The 20,215-nt window shown below is 35.4% G+C and overlaps 1 protein-coding gene across 3 annotated transcripts in view; it reads left to right on the top strand.

Annotated features, from left to right (window-relative positions):
* The window catches only part of MYO16 (myosin XVI), a 548,145-nt gene that overhangs the window by 367,068 nt on the left and 160,862 nt on the right, over positions 1 to 20,215 (top strand). For all 3 annotated transcript variants that reach the window (XM_019731063.3, XM_074329516.2, XM_019731062.3), the window contains 2 exons: positions 10,952 to 11,104; positions 15,110 to 15,310. In XM_019731063.3, coding sequence (XP_019586622.3) covers positions 10,952 to 11,104; positions 15,110 to 15,310 — 354 coding nt within the window. The remainder of the gene's footprint in view (positions 1 to 10,951; positions 11,105 to 15,109; positions 15,311 to 20,215) is intronic.

Raw genomic sequence — 20,215 nt, 5'->3', positions numbered from 1 at the left:
GTTAAGAAAGTTTTTATTGTAAGAAAGAAAAGTATATCGGACTGAGCAAAGACTGCTACAGTCCAGGCTGCTTATCTAAAGGAGACTTGCAGCCCGGAAGGAAGGGTGAGGAGGGTTTTATAAGGGCTGTGCTCACAGGGTAGCATTGTTTGAACAGAAAATATTGACTGCCTGCAAGCCTGTAGCTGTTTTGTGGCGTTTTCTATTATAAGGGCTGTGCTCACAGGGTAGCATTGTTTGAACAGAAAATATTGACTGCCTGCAAGCCTGTAGCTGTTTTGTGGCGTTTTCTGTTAATCGCAAGTTTGGCTCTGTCTGCAGGTGCAGGCCAGCAGACATTTTGTTGTTTTCTTGCGGACATAGCTCTGTCTGTAAGTCGAGGTCTCTGAAACCTGACATTCTGAGACCTAATGTTAAGTCAAGGTCTCTATCGTTCAGAGACCTAACACTTACAAATGCAGAAATAAGTACTTTACAATCCTGTTTTAAAATTAATGTCCCTGCTTTGTTGACATCTTTATCATTTTTTGTGGCATTGTAAACAAGTGCCGTAGCCATTTTTTTTTTTTTTAAAGAGGCACTTGTCTTGAAAGACAATACTAGATAAAGAGCTGAGTTGTACTTTTACTATTTCAAGTAGGTCAGACAGATAGACAGAAGGCATCTGTATTTGCAGTCAGGGCAAAGATCTTTAGAAACCTTCGCCAAAAATCGGAATGAAGATACTCTTTTATGTTAAATGCTGTTATTTGTAGATTCATCTTTACGTGACATGCATACATATGACTATGGAGAACTCATGAAAATAGATTAAAGAGGCGTTGGTTATTTTTAATCCATTTACAATTTAGGGCACTTGGAAAAGCACTAAATTCTTTACGTATCTTGATAGTATTGGATAAATAGTTTCATCAAATTAGATATCTCTAAAAATTAAGTGTTAAAGAATAGAGTGGAAATAGAGTTTGCTTGACCACACAGAGAAGGTAAAATAAACCTGTAAAAAAGGTACAGGTGGAAACAGAAAACCAAGCTGCACTGTATTGCATGAAGAATTACAACTCTGCACTGTTTAGGGAGAATTGTTAATAATTACATAACTTGTTGAGCTATATTGTAAAGTAGATGATGTGGTGATTAAGGACACTGGATAAGGAATTAAATAGAATTAGTCTGAAACCCAGTTCTGTGACTTTTACTAGTAGAGCTATCTTGGCAAAGATGAAGAGTTTATAATTAGTTTTGGTTTCCTTATCTGTAAACTCAGGATCATTATAGATTTACAGAGTTGTAATATCAAACAAGATTATTATTATAGAGATTCTGGTGTTGTTTGCTTGCTTACTGAACCAGTTTGAGAAATGGTGCATAGCCACTGTTACTGTTGTAAATGGAACACTTAAATTTTTAAAATCCAGCCATTTGTTTTTCCTAAAAAAAGGTGATGCAGCATCCTGTGAGTACATCCTAAATCATGCTGACTCACCTAATACAGGGTGAATCACCATGAATCATGCTTTTTACAAAACTTTACAAAAAGTCTAGTATGAAATAAGACCAAGGAGGCCATAGATATTTTTTTCTCTTTTCATACTTTGTATCCATGGATTCATGGAAAAAGGAGGTCTTCATGGTTTTACTTATTTATTGCTTATTATTAAAAAAATAGTGATGAACATAAGGAAGAACTCAGTTAAAAAATGACCAATAGGACGTACAACAATATACACAGGTCTGCAGACTGCCTCTTGTGATGTGTTTCTCAGAGCCAAGTGTTTGAATGGTATCTGGCAGCCGTATTGATTCCTTCCATTTTTACCTTCAAAAGCGTGCATGCTTTCATGTCTGCAATGAGACTCCCTGGTTTCTCCCTCACCTGGTAAGTAACGTGAAGGAATCTCAGGTGGAACGGTGTCAGGGCCTCTACTAGGGGCCATGCGGTCAGTCCCCTGCTTCACCCCCCACGCAATTATCTGTCTTGTCTGTGCTGACAATGGATACGTGCAAACATTTACATTATTTTCTTATTAAAACCTTTTTTAATTTTACTGCAATTATGTATATCCCTTATTATTCTTTCTGCTAAATATTTTAATGATTTATTTTGGAATATATTTACAATCTGAGCTTTTTATATAACAAGGAATGACATTTTTTCAAACCCTAAAAATGAGTCTCTATTAAAAATCCAAAGCTAGTTTTAGGCATTTATGGGTAAAATCTCAAGACCAATTTTTAGACAAGTTATAAAAAGAGAAATATATGTTTTAAATTTATACCTTTTTCTTAGTAGGTTTGCTTGGGTGTTGTACACAACACTAACTAGGAGCCATTTGGAGAATAAAATTATTTTCTTTGGGATGAAACTCATTTTACAGTGGATCGATTTAGCAAATTCCTAAATTTGCATGGGGATTTTCTAAAGGCCATTGGTTTGGATGATACATTCTAAATTCTTGAGTTGTGAGTAGAATGTGAACGTTCTCATTTTTTATTTCATTGGAAACTTTCAAAGAAATGTTTAACAAGTCAAGGTAGTATTCAGAATCAAACCCAGAAAAATATTAGTGCTTTTATAAGTATTTATGTCATTCCGTTTTGAGCTTTTTGACCCATCTATCAGCTATTCATTATAATGTCAACTCCTGCAGAGTTGAAATGTTGTTTGGTGCAGCATTTTGTTTATAATGGAAGCTTAACAAATGTGCTTTTAATTGAAATTTTAAGAATAAACTCATAAGAAAAAAATCTTCATAGTGTATTTCCTAGTGGTTCTCTTTGCTGAGGACTAACTGTATGTATTTCTTAACAATCGTGCCTCCATAAGAAGCTTGACAAATGTTCAGAAAAGGGACAAATTAGAGGAGATAGCAAGAAGCACTCCAAAACCCTAGCATCTCTGACCTCAGTGCCCTCAAGTACCTCTGAAAGATTAAATGGATGCTTGTGATTCTTTAGACAAGAATTTGTTTCAGCTCATAGGAAATGCTAATCCCATTTTCTTTGACTTTTAATGAGTCTTTTCTATTTAGAGCTATTTCATATAGTATAATAAATATATTTATAGTAAAAATATTATATATATATATATATATATATATATATATATATATATATATATACATACATAAATGTTATATATGTCAGCAGTAGTTCAATGGGGAGGGGCATGCTAAGTAATTTGAGTCCTGAAGTATATATCAAAAGGCTCTAAATCTACTACCCTGATTAATTAAATAATTACACTATTACCAGCTCACTGTCTGTCATGTAATACCTGAACTTCATAAACTCTTTTTTTTGTGTGTGTGAAGTTGATCTCTAGCACTGCAAAAATATCTCCTAAATTGTTTAAAGGATAGCCTCTTCACTTACAGTCAGTGAATTCCAAGTTGATAATGCTTGATAAGTAGAAAGATGATAAACAACACAAGGGTAACTTCTTACACATTTCAGTGCCGGTACTATTAGAAAAAAGAAAGCAATTTGTGGCAAAAAGTGGAGAAGAGAGAAAAATAGTAATATTTCCACTTTAAGAGATGATGATATATTTAGAAAACTGGAAAGAATGAATGTAAACATTACTATAAATGAGATAACTTGATTAAAAAAGTTATCCTCTTATCTCTATTAAGGAGATACTTTCTTGTTAATAGAAAGTATCAAGTTGTAAAATCAGCATATAAAACCAGTGACTTTTATATTTTTTTAAAATACCTTTTCAAAAGACGGAACGGAAAAGAAGACAACATTGTGAAAAATAAGTAAATAGCCAAAGTTAGTTAATCCGTAAAATATTCCTGAAAGTCACATAATTACATTTAAAACAAATGGAAAGACATACTGCATTTTTAGACAGAAAGACTTAATATTATAAAGATGCTGATTCTCTCTAAGTTAATCTATAAATATAACTTGATGTAGTCCCACTACAAACAAATGAAGAATGGATGACAGAATCAGAGCAACTCAATTTTGCAGCTCCTAATAAGTAATGACTCTAGGCAATGAGTTTCAATCGTTGATAACATTAGCAAAAGAGTGACAACATATACAAGATGCATATCAACTGTTCTTGCTAAGAAAAACAGAAAAGAGAAGAAGGAAGGTAGGAAGGAAGATAGGGAGGCAGGGAGGGAGGGAGGGGAAAGAAGAAAGAGAGGCAGGGAGGAAGGAAAGGAAAAAAGCCTGAATATAATGAAGTTTCTTGAACTAACTACTAATTAACAACAACTGAGGACAGAGGAACATACTGAAATAAACCATGAGGATGCACTCTGCAAAATCCAGAATGTGGGAAACTGTATGGAACAAATGACCTGATTTCTTCAACTGCAAGGGTGAAAATGTAAAAGAGGGAGGGTAAAAGATTCAAAGAGATGTAATAGATACATACATCAATTAAATTTTTGGACATTATTTGGATCCTAATTTGTTTAAGTATAAAAAATTATGAATTAATTAATGTAATGTGAAATCCGGATTTTGGTGAAAATAAGAAATTATTGTTGATAGAAATTATGTGTGATAAAAGTACTAAGGATGTGTGTTTTTCAGTTCTTGTATCTTAGATAATTATACCAAAATATTTGCCAACTAAAGACACAATGTCTGAGAATTGCTTCAAATCAGTCTAGTTTTGAGGGTAGTAGGGAAATAGATAAAGCAGAATTGGCCATGAGTTGGTAATTGTTGATAATTGTTGAAGTTGGTTGATGGCAGATGGAGGTTTATTATTCACTTCACTGCTGAATATGTTTAAAATTTTCCATCATATACTATTTTAAATAACAGTCCTTTCCCAAACAAAGTTGGAGAGAAGAAAAACTCTACAGTAACAGGAGATTCAAAGTTGGCAAAATAAATGATAGAATCTTAAAGCTGAAACAAATTGAAGAGACACCGTCTCACCAAACTCCACACCCGCCATTTTATAGATAATGAGCCAAGATTGACAATAATTAATTTGTTGGGGAAAGAACACATAGCAGTCTCGTAAGCCCCAAGGAGTTCTTTGAAAATGTAAGTTGGAGATTCACAGTACACTTGGCACAGTAAAGGCCCTGAGAAGTCCTGCAGAGAAGCTAATTAGCTGAGCTCAGTGTTTCTCCACTAGGCTCAGTTTTATTGCTTTTTAGACAATAGAAATTGACATCTTGTACAATTAGTGTTTTGTTGAATATATTCGAGAAATACCGAATATCTGAAATACCACATCATTCTGCTCTGCCATATATATGATATATCACATATGTGTGTGTATAAATATACATATATACTTATATATAAATATTTATAAGTGTGTGCATATATATATATATATATATATATATATATGCAAATCAGTTAATGGATAGTGCATGCTCTGTTCCATATCTATCTCAGTGCGTTCAGCCATGTTGTTATATTAGAATCACCTGGATATCTTTCAAAATATATCAATGTCTGTGCCCCACTCTGATTTAATTGGTTTGGGGTCAGGCCCAGAGATCAGCCTTTTTAAAAAAGCCCCTTAATTCTAATGTGCAGTAGGATTGCAAATCACTGTCTAATGCCTGGGGCTCTGCCTTTAACTGGAGTCAACTTTAATTAATCTCCTGCTTTAATTCTGTGATGTATATGTCATGCCCTATTATGTATATTTTTGCTTCCCATATATTTCACTGAGTAATAAAGGGAGAACAGTTGGTGAAAATTTACTCAAGAAATTAAGTTTGTCATTAATACAAATGATAGGCCATCTGGATAAGCAATAATGTTCTGTTACTAAAAAGTGTTTTCAAAGGGTGTGTAATTTTTATTACTAAAGCAGTTAGCAACAGCACTTTATGTACAAAGCATGTATTTTAATCAGAGAATGGTACATGCTAATTAAGCAATACTGAATAATTGTTCATTGTCGTCAATGAATACTCACCTTTCACCCACAGTCAGGTCAACTCTGAGTAATACCTGGAAATTTAATGAAACCCAAACACAATTCTGATGGATGGAGTTGAGAAGCAAAAATAATGATTGTTTTTCATTGAAGTCAATGATATTCTCAATTATTGATGCAGATTTATGCTTCTAGATACATAAACTAATTTGCCTGTAAGAATCTTTCACTGTATCTTTCTCTGATTGTGTTTGACACACACCCACATATGTACACATAACACAGTTCGTTGAAAACAAAATCAAGAATAAGCAGGTTCTTGCCATGATTTTGGCCACCATTTGGTTGATGGAATGCATTTTTCCAGTTTTCAGCTTAATAGCTGACATAGGATGATATGTTTGTATTAGTTCCCTAGGTACATTTACTGGCAGTTTTAAAGTTCATGTTATGGCACTTCTTTTATATTTTAACTTTGGTGCAAACAGTGAATGCTTTCAACAATCTAGAATAGGGAAAGGTAAAATGTTTCGGGGAAAAAAATTGATGTACACATTACTTTGAAACATACTCTCTTTTGGGCTGCATACGCTCCCAGTGATTTCCGTTACCCACCAGCCAGTGTTGCCCTCCTCTGTTAGAAATACAAACACATTTTTCCTCTCAGAAAGCACCACTGTAATTAAAGCTACAAGTCAAAAATCACTCCACAGTCTACTCAGTTTTACACAGCACCCTGGAATTTTCCCTATGGGATCTTAATAAATTACTTTGTTTCCCTCTCCAGAATATGAAGAGCATGATGTACGATTAAAGGTTTAGATATATTGTAAGGAACACCCCATGTCACAAAGCACCATCCAATGATGCAGCTTAAAAATGTTAGAAGCTCAATAGAGAAGCTGCGTGTTTTAGGAATCATTTTGACAAGGAAAGTAACAACTTGAGATGCTCTATCCAAAAGCACAGGCCAAGCCCTTTTCTGGTAGCCAAAAGTGGACAGATTCTTTAGATCTTCCCCAGGCAGCGGGAGAGGTAGGAAGGAAAAGAAGACTGGTACTCTGACCCCTTCTTACTCTTTCTAATTTACTGTGGATGCATCCACATTCCACACTTGCTGTCACCATTTTGACTAAAACAATGGATCAATTCCATAAAGCCGAAATTGAGTTCCATAAAAAATTAGTAAACAAAAACCAGTTAAAATGTCTTTTTTTTTTTTAATTATACTAATGCTCAAGTCAGTCATAACACTACAGCCAGGTATACATTCGAAGATGGTCAGTTGCCTATAAGACAGTCAAGAACAAGAGGATTTAGTTAGATTGTCATCCAAAGTAATTTTTGTAGCTACAGGCCTGCAGTCTATTCTGAATGCAAAATGATAAGAGAATTATATTAAGCATGCTTGAGACATCCACATCTAGCTAAGTCATTTCAATTAGAGAATCTCAAAATGAGGGGAAAGATAAGTGTCATGTCATATACTTTGGCTATTTCTTGTACAACTGGACAATCAGCCACTGATGTCCTTATTTTGGAATCCTTTATTGGATTTCTTTTTATTGTTTTATGCAGTAACAGACCTCACCTTAATTTTCAGGGCTTCAACATTTACTTCTGGAGCAACCTATTTCCTAAAATATATGTGGGCACACTTTCCATAACCACTTTTAAATCAAACTGCTGAATTATAGGACCTCTTTTTGTTTTCTTACATGATTCATGTGTTTTTAAATATCAAACTTTAAAATATTACAGTAGTATATATCATATAATCAAAGATAATATTTTCCCAATGGTTCCAGCCTGTAATGGAGTCATTCTTTTTCTGTACATTTACTGTAAATATTTTACCCACATTTTAAGTCTTTACCAATCTTTAGTAACAAAATTGCTTTAGCATTAAAGGAGTTTAACACATTATTGGATTGGGGGCACACATCAAAATATTATTTTTTTAAGCAAAGTGAACTCATTTTTAAAATTTCCATTCTTTTTCCTCCAGCAACAATTTTCTGAACTTTCATTTTTATTTTTTTTTCATTTTGGATTAAAATGAGACTGACAGTTAAATGTTTTCCTTTCACAATGGGGATGCTACTGTGGACAGATGCTACACAGTTTTATAGAAAATAATTTGTCTTTTCGGAATCATTCCTGGACATAAACACAGTTATTGATCTAATGATAGCACTTAATTCTGATGGAACAATATAATAGGACGAATTTGCTAGACGGTATCAGTTACAAGGAAGTAAATATTTTTTCATATGACATTTAAATAATGAATTCCATCCCTCCCTTTACCAGCTACAATGTGCAGAATGTATTGGTCTGGATTCATTTTCAATTGTTTTTGCCTTAATAACCAAGCAAGTAAAGTTAATTGTTTTGTATGGCATGTTCGCAACTGAAATAACTATAGTTTTAATATTTTTATATTTGGAGAACTGATCAGTGTAAGTAAGAGTTTAAGAAACATTTAACTGTAAATCTAGAGAACTTTCATGTTTGTGTATATCTCATGAAATCCAGTTGTCAGAGGGCAGAGAGGAAAAGTGGTAGTTAACTACTGGCCAAATCAGATAGAGGGGAGGAAATTCAAGTAATTCCAGGTATCATAGATGAAGGGATAGAAGGAAGAATATGATGCACAGAGTGATTCCAAGTTTAAGCAAATTCCCTCAAATTTTTTTAGGTTTTAAAATGACCTCCAAGACAGTAGAAATGTGGTATGTTTTATTTTACTTTAACTTAGATCTTATTTTGTAATAGAGTACAATAGGGGAGGTTATTCAATCTACAGACATTCATTTATCACTTAATTTACAGAAACCACTTTTTCCTATGAAGCAGAGGTGCAAGAAAAAATATTGGAAAGTTTTTCCATCATTTTCTCACCTGGAGACAAGAATTACTTTTGTTATTTTGGGGGTGTCAGTATATGCTATCTAGGTCTTATTTTCGATACAGTTATTAATATTATTTAACTATTTCATTTGGTATAGCTCAAGTATATCAATTAGTCTCCAGCTACCATATTAATAATGAAATACTGATGTACATTCGTCATTGAAATAACTTGACTGCATTAGGTCATCAGAGCCTCCAATTTTCAGCTCTCTGACTCCTGCCAAGGCAGCCCTGTGCCTGCCATCCTGCCATTCTCCAGTCACCGTGTTTTCTGAGGACCATGGAACTTTTTATACCTACTCACAGAATTCTAGCCCTAGCAAGAAGGGAACTTAAAGCAAAGCATCCCAGTCTCAGGAAAAACTGCTTCTCTTTTCTGACAGTTTTCCCGCACTCTGATACGTTTGCATCTTCCCTGAAAAAAATTTCCTGCTGAGACTTCGTGTCCCTAGGGTCCCATAAACTCTCATCCTCCCAAAGAGCTGGACCTGTGAGAAAAACAGCTCTTTTTTAATTCATGAATTCATTACTAGCCTCTCCCTTATGGCGGGCACAGATACCATATGGGAAATTAAAGCCTTCCTGGCGTTGTTCATTTGAGAAGGTGATGTGACTCACTGATTGTAAGCTGCAGCGGGAGGGATGCTCTTATATGTCCTAGAGAGAAGCCATGAGCTCCCAGTAGAGGGAAAGGAATGTCTTGGAGGAGCTCCTACTTAGCAGGTGATAAGAAGACACCCGACTTGGAGAAGAATATGGGTACATATCAAAGAGGGACCCAGGGTGGCCTTTCTTTTCTCCAGTATCCATGCCAGTCTTGTGTGATTTACAACAGCTTTGGTATTTTCTTCAAAGATATAGCACATTTCACATCAAATATAATCTCAGATATTTTTCCTTTTGCAAATGATATCTGATTTCCTTTTAAAAACTTTTTATCAGTTATTTTGATTTATATAAATTATTCGTCTTTAATTATTTTCAGTGAGTTATTGAATTCTAAATATTTCTAAGTGATTTTAAAATTTTACCTAGTATAATACAATGGTTAGGGTGAAGATGGGAGAGATAATGATCTGTGAGACTGATTGAGTGCATGAAGGAAGTGGGTGCAGGCAGAGAAGACACGAGTCCCAAGGACTGAGCCCTGGACCACTCCAGGATGGAGTCAGAGGAGGAGATAGAGAAGGAGAGAGGTAGGAGGCCAAGGGAGTGTGATGTCCCTGGAGCCCGGTGAGGCAGTGCTTTGGGGAAGCAGAGCGATTGACGGTCAAATATCTCTGGGTGGTCTAGAGAAATGAACACTGAGAATTGCGCTTTGGATGTAGAAATGCACACATCACTGGTGACTTCCACAAATGCAATTTTGGTAGCACCATGGGGGCAAAATTTTATTAGGGTTGTTTCAATAATGGGGAGGAGATAATAAGAATTCTTTTGAGATTTATTTGTTATAAAAGAAAGCAAAAAAGTCAGAGTGTAGCCTAGAAGGGAAGTAAGACTTTATTAGATTTGGGTTATTTTTTTTTTTTTTTTTAATATTTTAAGATAATTTTTTAAGATTAAGAAATTAAAAGTTTGAGGTTAAGAAATGACATATTTGATGGGAATGTCTTGTGGGAAGAGAAAAATTGACAGTTGGAGGAATATAAAAAAAAATTCAGAGAAAGCAAATAGTTTTCTGCAATAGAATGCTTAGACTAGTTATTCTTTCTGAAAGTAGCCCAGTTCTCTTGCCCATCATGGATATACAAGGAAAGCAGGAGGCAAGAAATGCTTCTCCTTTCTCTGGGCTCTCATGGTTGACCCAGCTTTTATCTTCACTTGTTGACTAGAGACCAAGTATTTCCTTTGGGAAATAATTTTTAAATTCTCAAATGTATTTTAGACCCAAAATTTGTAAGTTAATGTTGTAATTATACCTGTTTTTTCCTGCATACTTTATGTTAAATAACCAGACCATATGAAGTCAACAATATCATGTGAAACACTTTACTTTGGGTTCTCAGGCAATACTGTAATACTTTATCTCGATAGATTAATTGGTGTGGAACGTTCTTGAGGCAATATTTCACCAATCTGAAAATGTGTTGTAGAAAGAGTGGATATACATGGTCATATTGTCTTATAAATTGTTTTCTTTTCCTCCCACAATAGCTTTGTGTCAACATGACCAATGAGAAGATGCACCAGTATATCAATGAAGTGCTTTTTCTACAGGAGCAAACAGAATGTGTACAAGAGGGAGTTACCATGGAAACAGCTTATTCTCCTGGTAACCAGACTGGAGTTTTGGATTTTTTTTTCCAGGTATTCATATAATTAGTTACTTTACAGAATGCATGCCTTTAAATATACTAGAGACAAATAATTTTCTTTCAAGGAGCCTTATATTTGAGATATTTTTCTATATAAGACTGCAGTATATTTATAATCTTTCAAAGTCAGTTGAGGAACACAAATTACCTTTTTCTGAAGGGACATTTGAAGGATTACCAATTCATTGAAAGGACAAGACATTTTAAATCATTTTATTATAAAAATATTCAGCATTGAGTATGTTGCTAAAACTCTTCTTTTGGAGTTACAAATGCCCAAATGCCCAGTGTACAAAAAAAAAAAAAAAAAGAGTTACAAATGCCCAATGTATAAAATTAGTATTTTAATAACATAATATCTAAGACTAACAAGATCCTAAAAGAAATTCAACAGAATCTTTTTTTTTAATTTGTCTTCAAAGTTTCTAAATTTAAGTATGGAAGAATTGGCAGAAAAAATACTTATGCATACATGTAATCTTAGAGTCTCTGCAGGTGTTTATACTTATCTTTGTATAATGGAAGAATCTTTACATCGCTATCTCTATCATATAAACAAAATTTTTTCATATCAACAGCAATCCCTATCTACTAATATAGGAAGACATTATGTAGATTTACCCATAATATCTGTAAAACCCTTGAGCATTGTTTAAAACTGATAATATTCATCTATTGGAGAGCATTGTGTTTAATTTTCTACTCTTTATTTCTATAAATATAGACTCATAAATTATTTTATGCATTTTCCTAATATTGTCAAATGCTCTCATTCTTGCTACCAACTTGGCAACATTCTTTTTATTAATTACAGAAGAAGCCTCCTTCCTCCAGAAAGCCCTTCCTCATCATGACACATGTAGTAAATAATTTATTTATTTGAGATTTTTAAAACTGCCTTCAAACTGGCAGCAATACATACTTAACTGTATATGGAAAGCTTCAGGCACCACCGTCCTCATTCTCGCTTGTTGCTCTATTCTTGACTGGTAAACAGTGGTCAGCAGGATGAAGTTATTTCCATATATTTGGCTATTATCCTTGAGATTTCATCTTTGGAAAGATCACTTCAATAGCAGGACCCTTTCCGTATGAGTTGGAAATGGCTGCTACTTCTCTTGGATACCCATAGAAATGGACTGAAAAGGCATACCAAGTATAGGGTGAAATATGTAGGTCTATATACCAGGCAAGCATATATCCTACAATACAAAACAAGCTTATTATTGCCTTTTTAGCAACTCGTAAGCCTCCACTACTAATAAACATTTGTGATTTTGGCATAGGCCATTTTTATATTTCAACGAACATATATTTGACTTATGTCCCTGAATGGAGAGTGTCAATACAGATTCTTTCCAGATTCTCCAAATGTCTAGTATACTTTGTCACACTCTCAGTATCACTATTTTTTGTTGTTATGGTGAAACTGCATATGATAACCTTTCACACACAGTAGAATAATTCAATTTCTTCTAAGCCTTCATTTCTGAAGGACTTGAAGGTCATTAATCCCTTTTAATGACTTCTCCATTTCTGTTTTCTTCAGAAATGTCAGCAAGTTTTCCCAGTCTGTAAGTTAATTATCACCATTTTTTCATGGCTTTATACCAAACATCCAGGAAATACAACATCTACCGTGTTTCCCTGAAAATAAGACCTAGCTGGACCATCAGCTCTAATGCATTTTTTTGGAGCAAAAATTAATATAAGACCTGGTATTGAATTGTATTATAATATATTATATTATTATATTATATTATACCCAGTCTTATATTATATTAGAATAAGACTGGGTCTTGTATTAATTTTTGCTCCAAAAGATGCATTAGAGCTGATGGTCCGGCTAGGTCGTATCTTCGGGGAAACACAGTATGAACTTTACAGTTTTTGTAGACAGTACAAATAATAATGCTTTAACTAAATATCTTGTTGGTAACAAATGACCCCATCCTTGCAAAATATCATCTTGCTTTTGGGGCAGGGTGGTTTAGCTCTGTTTGAATCAGTCCCTTCCCTTATCCAAATAGGGGCCTATGATTTACCGACCATTAATGGCTTTATCAAACACACAAAACTCTCACCTCCAGAGAGGAGGCCTGTCACTGCCCCTGAAATATAGACACACTTTCATACAACCTTTAAACATTCCACTTATCCTTCCAAGGTGTATGTGTATGTGCTTGTGTATGTTTGCATGTGAATGTACGTAAGTGTAAGAGCTTAGGGAGAAATGCCATGACACCAAGCTCAAATCGACAGATGGAGGAATGGCTTCTGGTGTTATAATATCAACATTTTATTTACTTTATAGGTTTCTGTAGATTGAAGTAAAGAATTTCTGGGTTTTAAAACGTCCCAGACAGGACCAGCCCTCAGCAAACCTCTTACATTGACTGTTTTCTTTTAGGGCTTTTCCCCATCCACTTTTTATAGACCTTTTTTCTTTTCCTTCCCCCCCCCCCCCCCCCACACCTCTGGGCTCTTCCTAGGGACTCTTTATGAGGTCTTGGTCACATGGAGATTCTTGTGATGTATTATACAGAACTGCCTGCTGGGCTAACATTTCCTGTAATGAACTTTCTTCTTCAAATTTCCTTACTGAAAAATATTTTTTGTATAGGTAAGAAGTGTCTTTGCAGGTGTTCTAGGTAATGTGCTGAGGTGGATGAACTTGCTTTTAGCAGACATTTCCAATTCTTTCATAGTGCCGTTTTTCACCTCATTGGTTCTTCCCTTTTCTTCCCAGGAGGCTATCGGTTCCTCATTCTAGAGATGGCCCTCCTAGTTGCCAGATGTCTCCAAAAGGGTACCCTCTGATGTGTGTGCCTCCACCAGGCGGAGGTCCTTCCCATGGCTGGTCCTTTCCACCTTTGTTCCCTGTGGGGTGGTGCCCAGATGATCTCAACTTTTGCAGCTCTCAGAGAACTGTATACAGTCTTGGAATTTTCTTTACTATGAGTGGGAGACTCTGAAAAACTTAAAACTACGAAACTATTTATGACACAAAGAAATGACTTTCTACTGTCCAAGTAAATGACATCATGAAAGGTTTTTCGTGGTAGGATCAAAATACAAGCTGAAATTGCTATAATGGGTCACATAGATCTCTTCATTTTCTGAGAATTATTTTGATGGTATTTGCCCTTCAAGAAACATGCTGATTCGGTGTAAAAAATTAAGATATATGACAGAAAAATGTAATCAATAATATAAGGTATTTTATTTGAAAACAGGTCAACAGAAATTCTTGCCTAGAAAAGAAAAGATAAGCAGCACAGCACTCAGTAACGCGGTGTTCAGCTGATGTGTAAACCACATGAGCCGCGCGGTGTTATCTGTCAGGGGAGCACAGGCTCAGAGGCTGGGGAGTTCTTTAAGCAGCATTTTCCTTCGCATGGTGTTAATTTTAAATTGTTGCCTCCTATATGACTTTATTTTCCTTGCTTATATTAATTTGAGCTTTACAAAGTTATAACTTGAAACTCTTTTTTTCCCAAGTTTAAATATTGGACTATCATAGAGTTATGTCTACTTCCTGCTGACTGGAATTTTGTCACAATTTTTAAGACTTAACATCATTGTAGGTTTTGTTTTTTGATAAGTTCCTTGTTCCACTGTAAGTATGAAGTTTTTGATTGGGTCACATAGGTCAAGAAAAAGGACAATTTTCCTGTAGATGGAAATTTTATTTTCTTATTGAGATGAGACTATACATTTTAATAACACCAGTATTTTACTGACATTAAAATGCACTCTTGCATTTATTCATTTCTCTAATCAGTAAATACTTTTGAGGGACTACATTACATCAGAGTTTTGGCTAAGTGGTGAGCATACAACAGTGAGTAAAAATAGATGTGTATTAAAAGTAAAGACATTCATTTTCTGAGTGCTTTATATGAAATAATGAAAATCTAAATGAGCATGCATGAACAATAACAAAAACAATAAATTGAGTAATGAAAGGAAATAATTCTTTCCTCTTAACTTTCAGAAGCCATCTGGATTTCTCTCTTTATTGGATGAAGAAAGTGAAATGATTTGGTCAGTGGAACCAAATCTTCCCAAAAAGCTACAAAGTCTCCTAGAATCCTCAAATACAAATGCAGTGTATTCCCCCATGAAAGATGGGAATGGAAATGTCGCACTCAAAGATCAAGGCACAGCATTCACTATTATGCACTACGCAGGAAGGGTAAGTTAACAGTTAGCGGTGTAGTTTATTATATGTAGTTATGGACCAATGGTTGTAAGGGTAAAGTTTTGGGTATTTTAGAGTTTATTACTTTGATAAATGAAAGTTGGGTGAACAGCCCATACAATTTTGCTTTTCTAAGCTATTTTCTTGAACCTCATAAGGACTTAGCATCTTTAGAATGTGGGTGAGGAAGCATGCAGGACGATCCTTCTCATAATGTTTTGAGAATTATAACATAGTATGAGCAAAAGAGACCTGTGTTTAATACAAAGAGCCCTGCTGTGAACTTTGGGACATTTTTGTAATCCAAACACGCATCGAACATCTGAGTGTACCTACCCATAGTACAGGTTTTGGTATTAAATTATTTTCCGTAAAGTATGCCGGCCTAAGAAAGGAAGCTGCTCTCAGATCTCTCTAGATTCCCTAACCAGCTTTGTAAAGCGTGCTTCTTTAAAACCTTCAAGGAAGCATTCTTACCTGTCTGAAAAATATCACACTCCTTAAGCTTACTAACTCCCATTAGGCTTCTTTAAGCCGATGCCTATCTTCTTTATTTGTTTGTTTGTTTGTTTGTTATTTGGCTTTATTCATCTGTTACACTTCCCCTGTACAAAACTTCTGTTCAGGTTATTTTTTCTAATCCACTCATTGTTTTCCTGCATCACCCCCCTTAACCTCCCTCATGTTCAAGCTTGAAATATCCTTCTTGTTTTCTTCACAAAGTCAAAGTGTATCCGTCCTGTAATACTTAAAGCCATGTCCCACTTACCTTCAGTCCTGCTCCCGTCTATAGCTAATGTCCTCTGCATTGAATTTGTAGCCCTCAGGTATTTCCCGCTGTTTGGCACTTAACCCACCAGATGTTTTCAGACAGGGTGGGGGATGAAGTGTCTCAGACAGGGTGGGGGGAAAAACATGTTACAGGATGGATGGGAAAAAAGGAAACACAGCTAGCGGAATCCTCAAGCAAGGACTGCATTTGAGCAATAGCAGTGACATGCAGGGGAGGCGTTTATAAGGAAGAGGGACTGGGGACCGAGACTAGCTGGAGGTGCTGAGCAAGGGAGGAGACATAGACTGAAATGAGACTGAGGTTTCCACCCCTCTGGATGGTCACGTTATGCCAATTAAGAGAGGGAATTCTGGATCATGAGGCAGTTGGAAAGGAAAAGTATTTGGTGTTAGACGTTTCGAATTTGAGGTTTTAATGGAATTGGCAATTGGACGGTGACAATAGTTGACACGGGGATGAAGGAGGTTGGTTGTTTTTAGAAACACAGTCATATTTTTGGAAATGTGTATCTTGATCATTTCACCCAAAAAGAACATGGAGAAAATGGAGAAAAGAAGTTTGTAGGAAAGAGAAAAATCAAAGAAGCCTAGAGAAAGAGAAGGAGGGGTCAAGAGGAAATGCATCTGTATGAAACAGTTATAGCTTTGTGAGAAGTTATAGTAGAATGATGTCATATGATGGCTCGAGTATTTCATGGATGTGGAGAGGAAGTCAGTGGAAGATTTTTTATGTAACAGTCAATAACTCTCCCAGAGTTAATTCTTTTATATTTGAGAGATTTGTGCGTGTGTCACATGCCACTGAGTCTACTCCGAATCCTGTTGACCCTGTGAGTGAGTGACATCCACCATGTCCTGTTCTCAGCGGCCCTGCTCAGCTCCTGTGGACTCACGCTCATAGTTTCTTTGATGGAATCGATCCATCTCATGTTTGCTCTTCCTCTTTTCCTGTTGTCTTCTATCTTTCTCATCAGTATTGTCTTTTTGAAAGACTCCTGCCTTCTCGTGATGTGGCTGAAGTAGGACAGTTTCAGTTTTGTCATTTTTGCCTCCAGCAATGTTTCAGGCTTAATTTGCTCTGGGACTCACTTGTTCCTCTTTCTGGTGGTGCAGGGTACGTGTAGAGCTCTCCTCCAACACCATTTTTCAAATCAATCTTTTTTTTTCCCCCCTAACAGCCTTCTTCACTGTCTAAATTTCTCATTTGTACATAGTAATTGGGAATATGAGAGTGTGGATGATCTTATGACACATCTTTCCTCTTGGTGATCTTTCCTAATTCTTCCATTTAGCCTTTACAAATTCTTGGTAATAATAACAGTATTTTAGTCTTGTATTCAGATTTTTTAAATCTATATTTTCTTTATTGAATTCATAGGGTTTAGTTGAGAAATTACAATAAAGTATAACTAATGATTTTGAAAAATGATTTTTCTATAGGTTTCATACGAGCTATTTTATGTCACTATATACCTGACACATCTTGTAAGTCTGTTTTTATTGTATCTTGGACAGGTATTAGATGTTCATTCAGTAAATGCTAGTTGTGTAAAATTGAATGGGATCAAGCTTTGGAATAATAATTTATTTTATGTTTGATTTCAAAAATTATTCAGCCGTTAAGCACTTACTGAAATTTCAATTTCAATTGTTTTAAGCAAATTTGGGAAAATAAACAATGAATGGTTTGAATGAATAAATGTATTTAACTGAGTTCTAATAGCAATAAAGCAAAGCAGAGAAAGCTGTTTGATTAGTTGCCACAAGCCCAAAACCCCGTGGAATCATGAATTTTCCTGTAAAAGCACCTTTATATTTTAAGCAGAATTTTCCATAATTGGAGTCAGTTGTGTGGTTTTATAAAAATCACTCATTTCACTGAGATGTACTAATGAGTCTTAGCCCAAGGACTCCCTAAGGACTCATTCACATGTTACAGTATAGATTATATGTAATTTGTGACACTGTGTCAAGCCATATGCCATTCTAATAATCAGATGTAGGTACATGTACTTAAATTTTGAGCTATTGAATTTTCAAGAAAAGCAGCACATTCTGCGTTTTATAAATCAAGAGGTGTAGCAATGAGCTAATTGGTTTAAAATAAGCCAGTGGGGTCTATTTTGGACAGTAAGTAGGTTGAGTATTTCTGAATAGCTCTTTGAGGATAAAGTTGATCCCAAAAAAGAGTATGTTGGCTCCGGGGTTCTTGGGCTGGTTTGTAGCTTGTTCTTTGGCCAGGTGGATGAGCTAGAGTCTCTCTTATCACCACTTGCTCCTCTGAGACTGGTTTATCTGGTTTTGTAAGTGAAAACTCACTACATCTCATAGGAGGGGTAATCATTACTACTGGTGATGATATTGACATCCAGCCCACCAGGATGGACCCGCCCATCCTGCTCTGACTATAGGACCCTCCCATGCTTCTAAATCTTGTTTGGAGCAGAGGCTCAGAGGCCCTTTTAGAAATGTTTAAGCAACATTATTTGCATTATAGCTGAAGATCTTCCCTAAACACATCTGAATTTTTCATTACTCATAGGAGCATGGTGTATTTTCTAATCTCCATTACAGAAATATTTTCAAGTAAATGGGAAGAGACTGTGCATGAAATATTAACAGGGTCTCATTAATGAACATGAATTTGCATTAAAGAAGGCTGTGAGTTGTGTTTTGTTGTTATTTGTTTTAGCAAGTTTTAAATTACATAAGGGATTACCTGTTTTAGGAATTGCTCTTAAACATACTGGTGATATATAAATGATGGATAAGCATTGAATTCAGAAGTGTGTCTAATTTTATTGACTTTTAAAATTAAAAAGCTCAAAGAAAAGAAGAATTATTATTTGGTAAAAGACATGCAATGCACTCTTAGGAAAGTTTAATTTCCATGAAGGTGATTCTGAACTAACTCTAATCGGGAATAGAATTTTGAAGTTCCTAAATGTTAACGTGAGAAAGGGGAATAGATTAGGAGATAGTAAGGCAAACTGAAGTAATAAAAATTAAATTAATGAAAATATAGGTCAGAATTAAAAGTTGTGAAATGTATAACACATATCTGACCCTCTTTGCTGTCTGCTTATAAGGTCTTTGTCGGAAAGCTGTTTATAGATAAATGTCCCATTCTATGATTGGCCGTGATGGTTTACATAAATCAAGTTGAAGATATTGTTCTTACCTAAGTTGATGATGCATCTGTGTTTCATCCTCTTTCGCTCCCTAAATACATAGTATTACAGTGGGTTGAATGGTGCCCCTCCCCCAAAAAAGATATGTTCACATGCTCATCCCTAAAACCTGTGAATGGAATCTCATTTGGAAAAGGGTCTTTGCATATGTAATTAAAGGTCCTGAGATGAGGAGATCATCCTGGGTTATTTGGGTTAGCTATAAGTCCAATGACACGCATCCTTATAAGAGTAAGACAGAGAGATTTAAGAGAGAAAAGGAGGCCATGTGGCCATGGAGGCAGATACTGGAGTGATGCAGCCACAGGCCAAGAATATCTGGAGTTATCAGAAGATTGAAGAAACGAGGATGGAATATCCCTGTAGCCTCCAGAATAGTAGGGATGCCAGATTTCAGAGGCTGGCCTCCACAACTGTGAGATAATGAATTTGCCTTGCTTTGAAGCACTCAGTTTGTGGTCACTTGTTAAGCAGCCCCAGGAAACTAATACAAGCATTCACTGGTTCAGCATTTACAGATTAGAAGAGAAGTGAGTAGTTTTAACTCATCACATTAGAGAATTTCTTTACCACACTTGATTCATTTGAAAGTGATCCCTATATTTCTCCATCGCTATTTTTCTCACGTGCTTTTTTCTTACCTGGAATGCCCTCTTTCTTTCCAAATTTTATCCACCTTTCCAAGGATCAACTTCTTGGCCTAATCCAAATTTCATTGATCTCTGCCTTCTCTGATCAGTAATGTCTGATGCGTTCATAGCATTTTTTTTTAGTTTACAAATTGCTTCTGAGACATTTGCACCATAACCTTGTATATAAATGTTACTATATCAGTTTTTTAGTTAAGTAAGCCTTGGTGAAGTTCGGTGATTCACCAAAGGTTGTACAGCTACATATGAGTCCTCTGAGGGTACCA

Source organism: Rhinolophus sinicus, chromosome 16 (assembly GCF_057876585.1).
Source record: "Rhinolophus sinicus isolate RSI-liver-muscle chromosome 16, RSI-T2T, whole genome shotgun sequence".
NCBI classification, from domain to species: Eukaryota; Metazoa; Chordata; class Mammalia; order Chiroptera; family Rhinolophidae; genus Rhinolophus; species Rhinolophus sinicus.
This window is presented reverse-complemented; position numbering and strand designations above follow the sequence as displayed.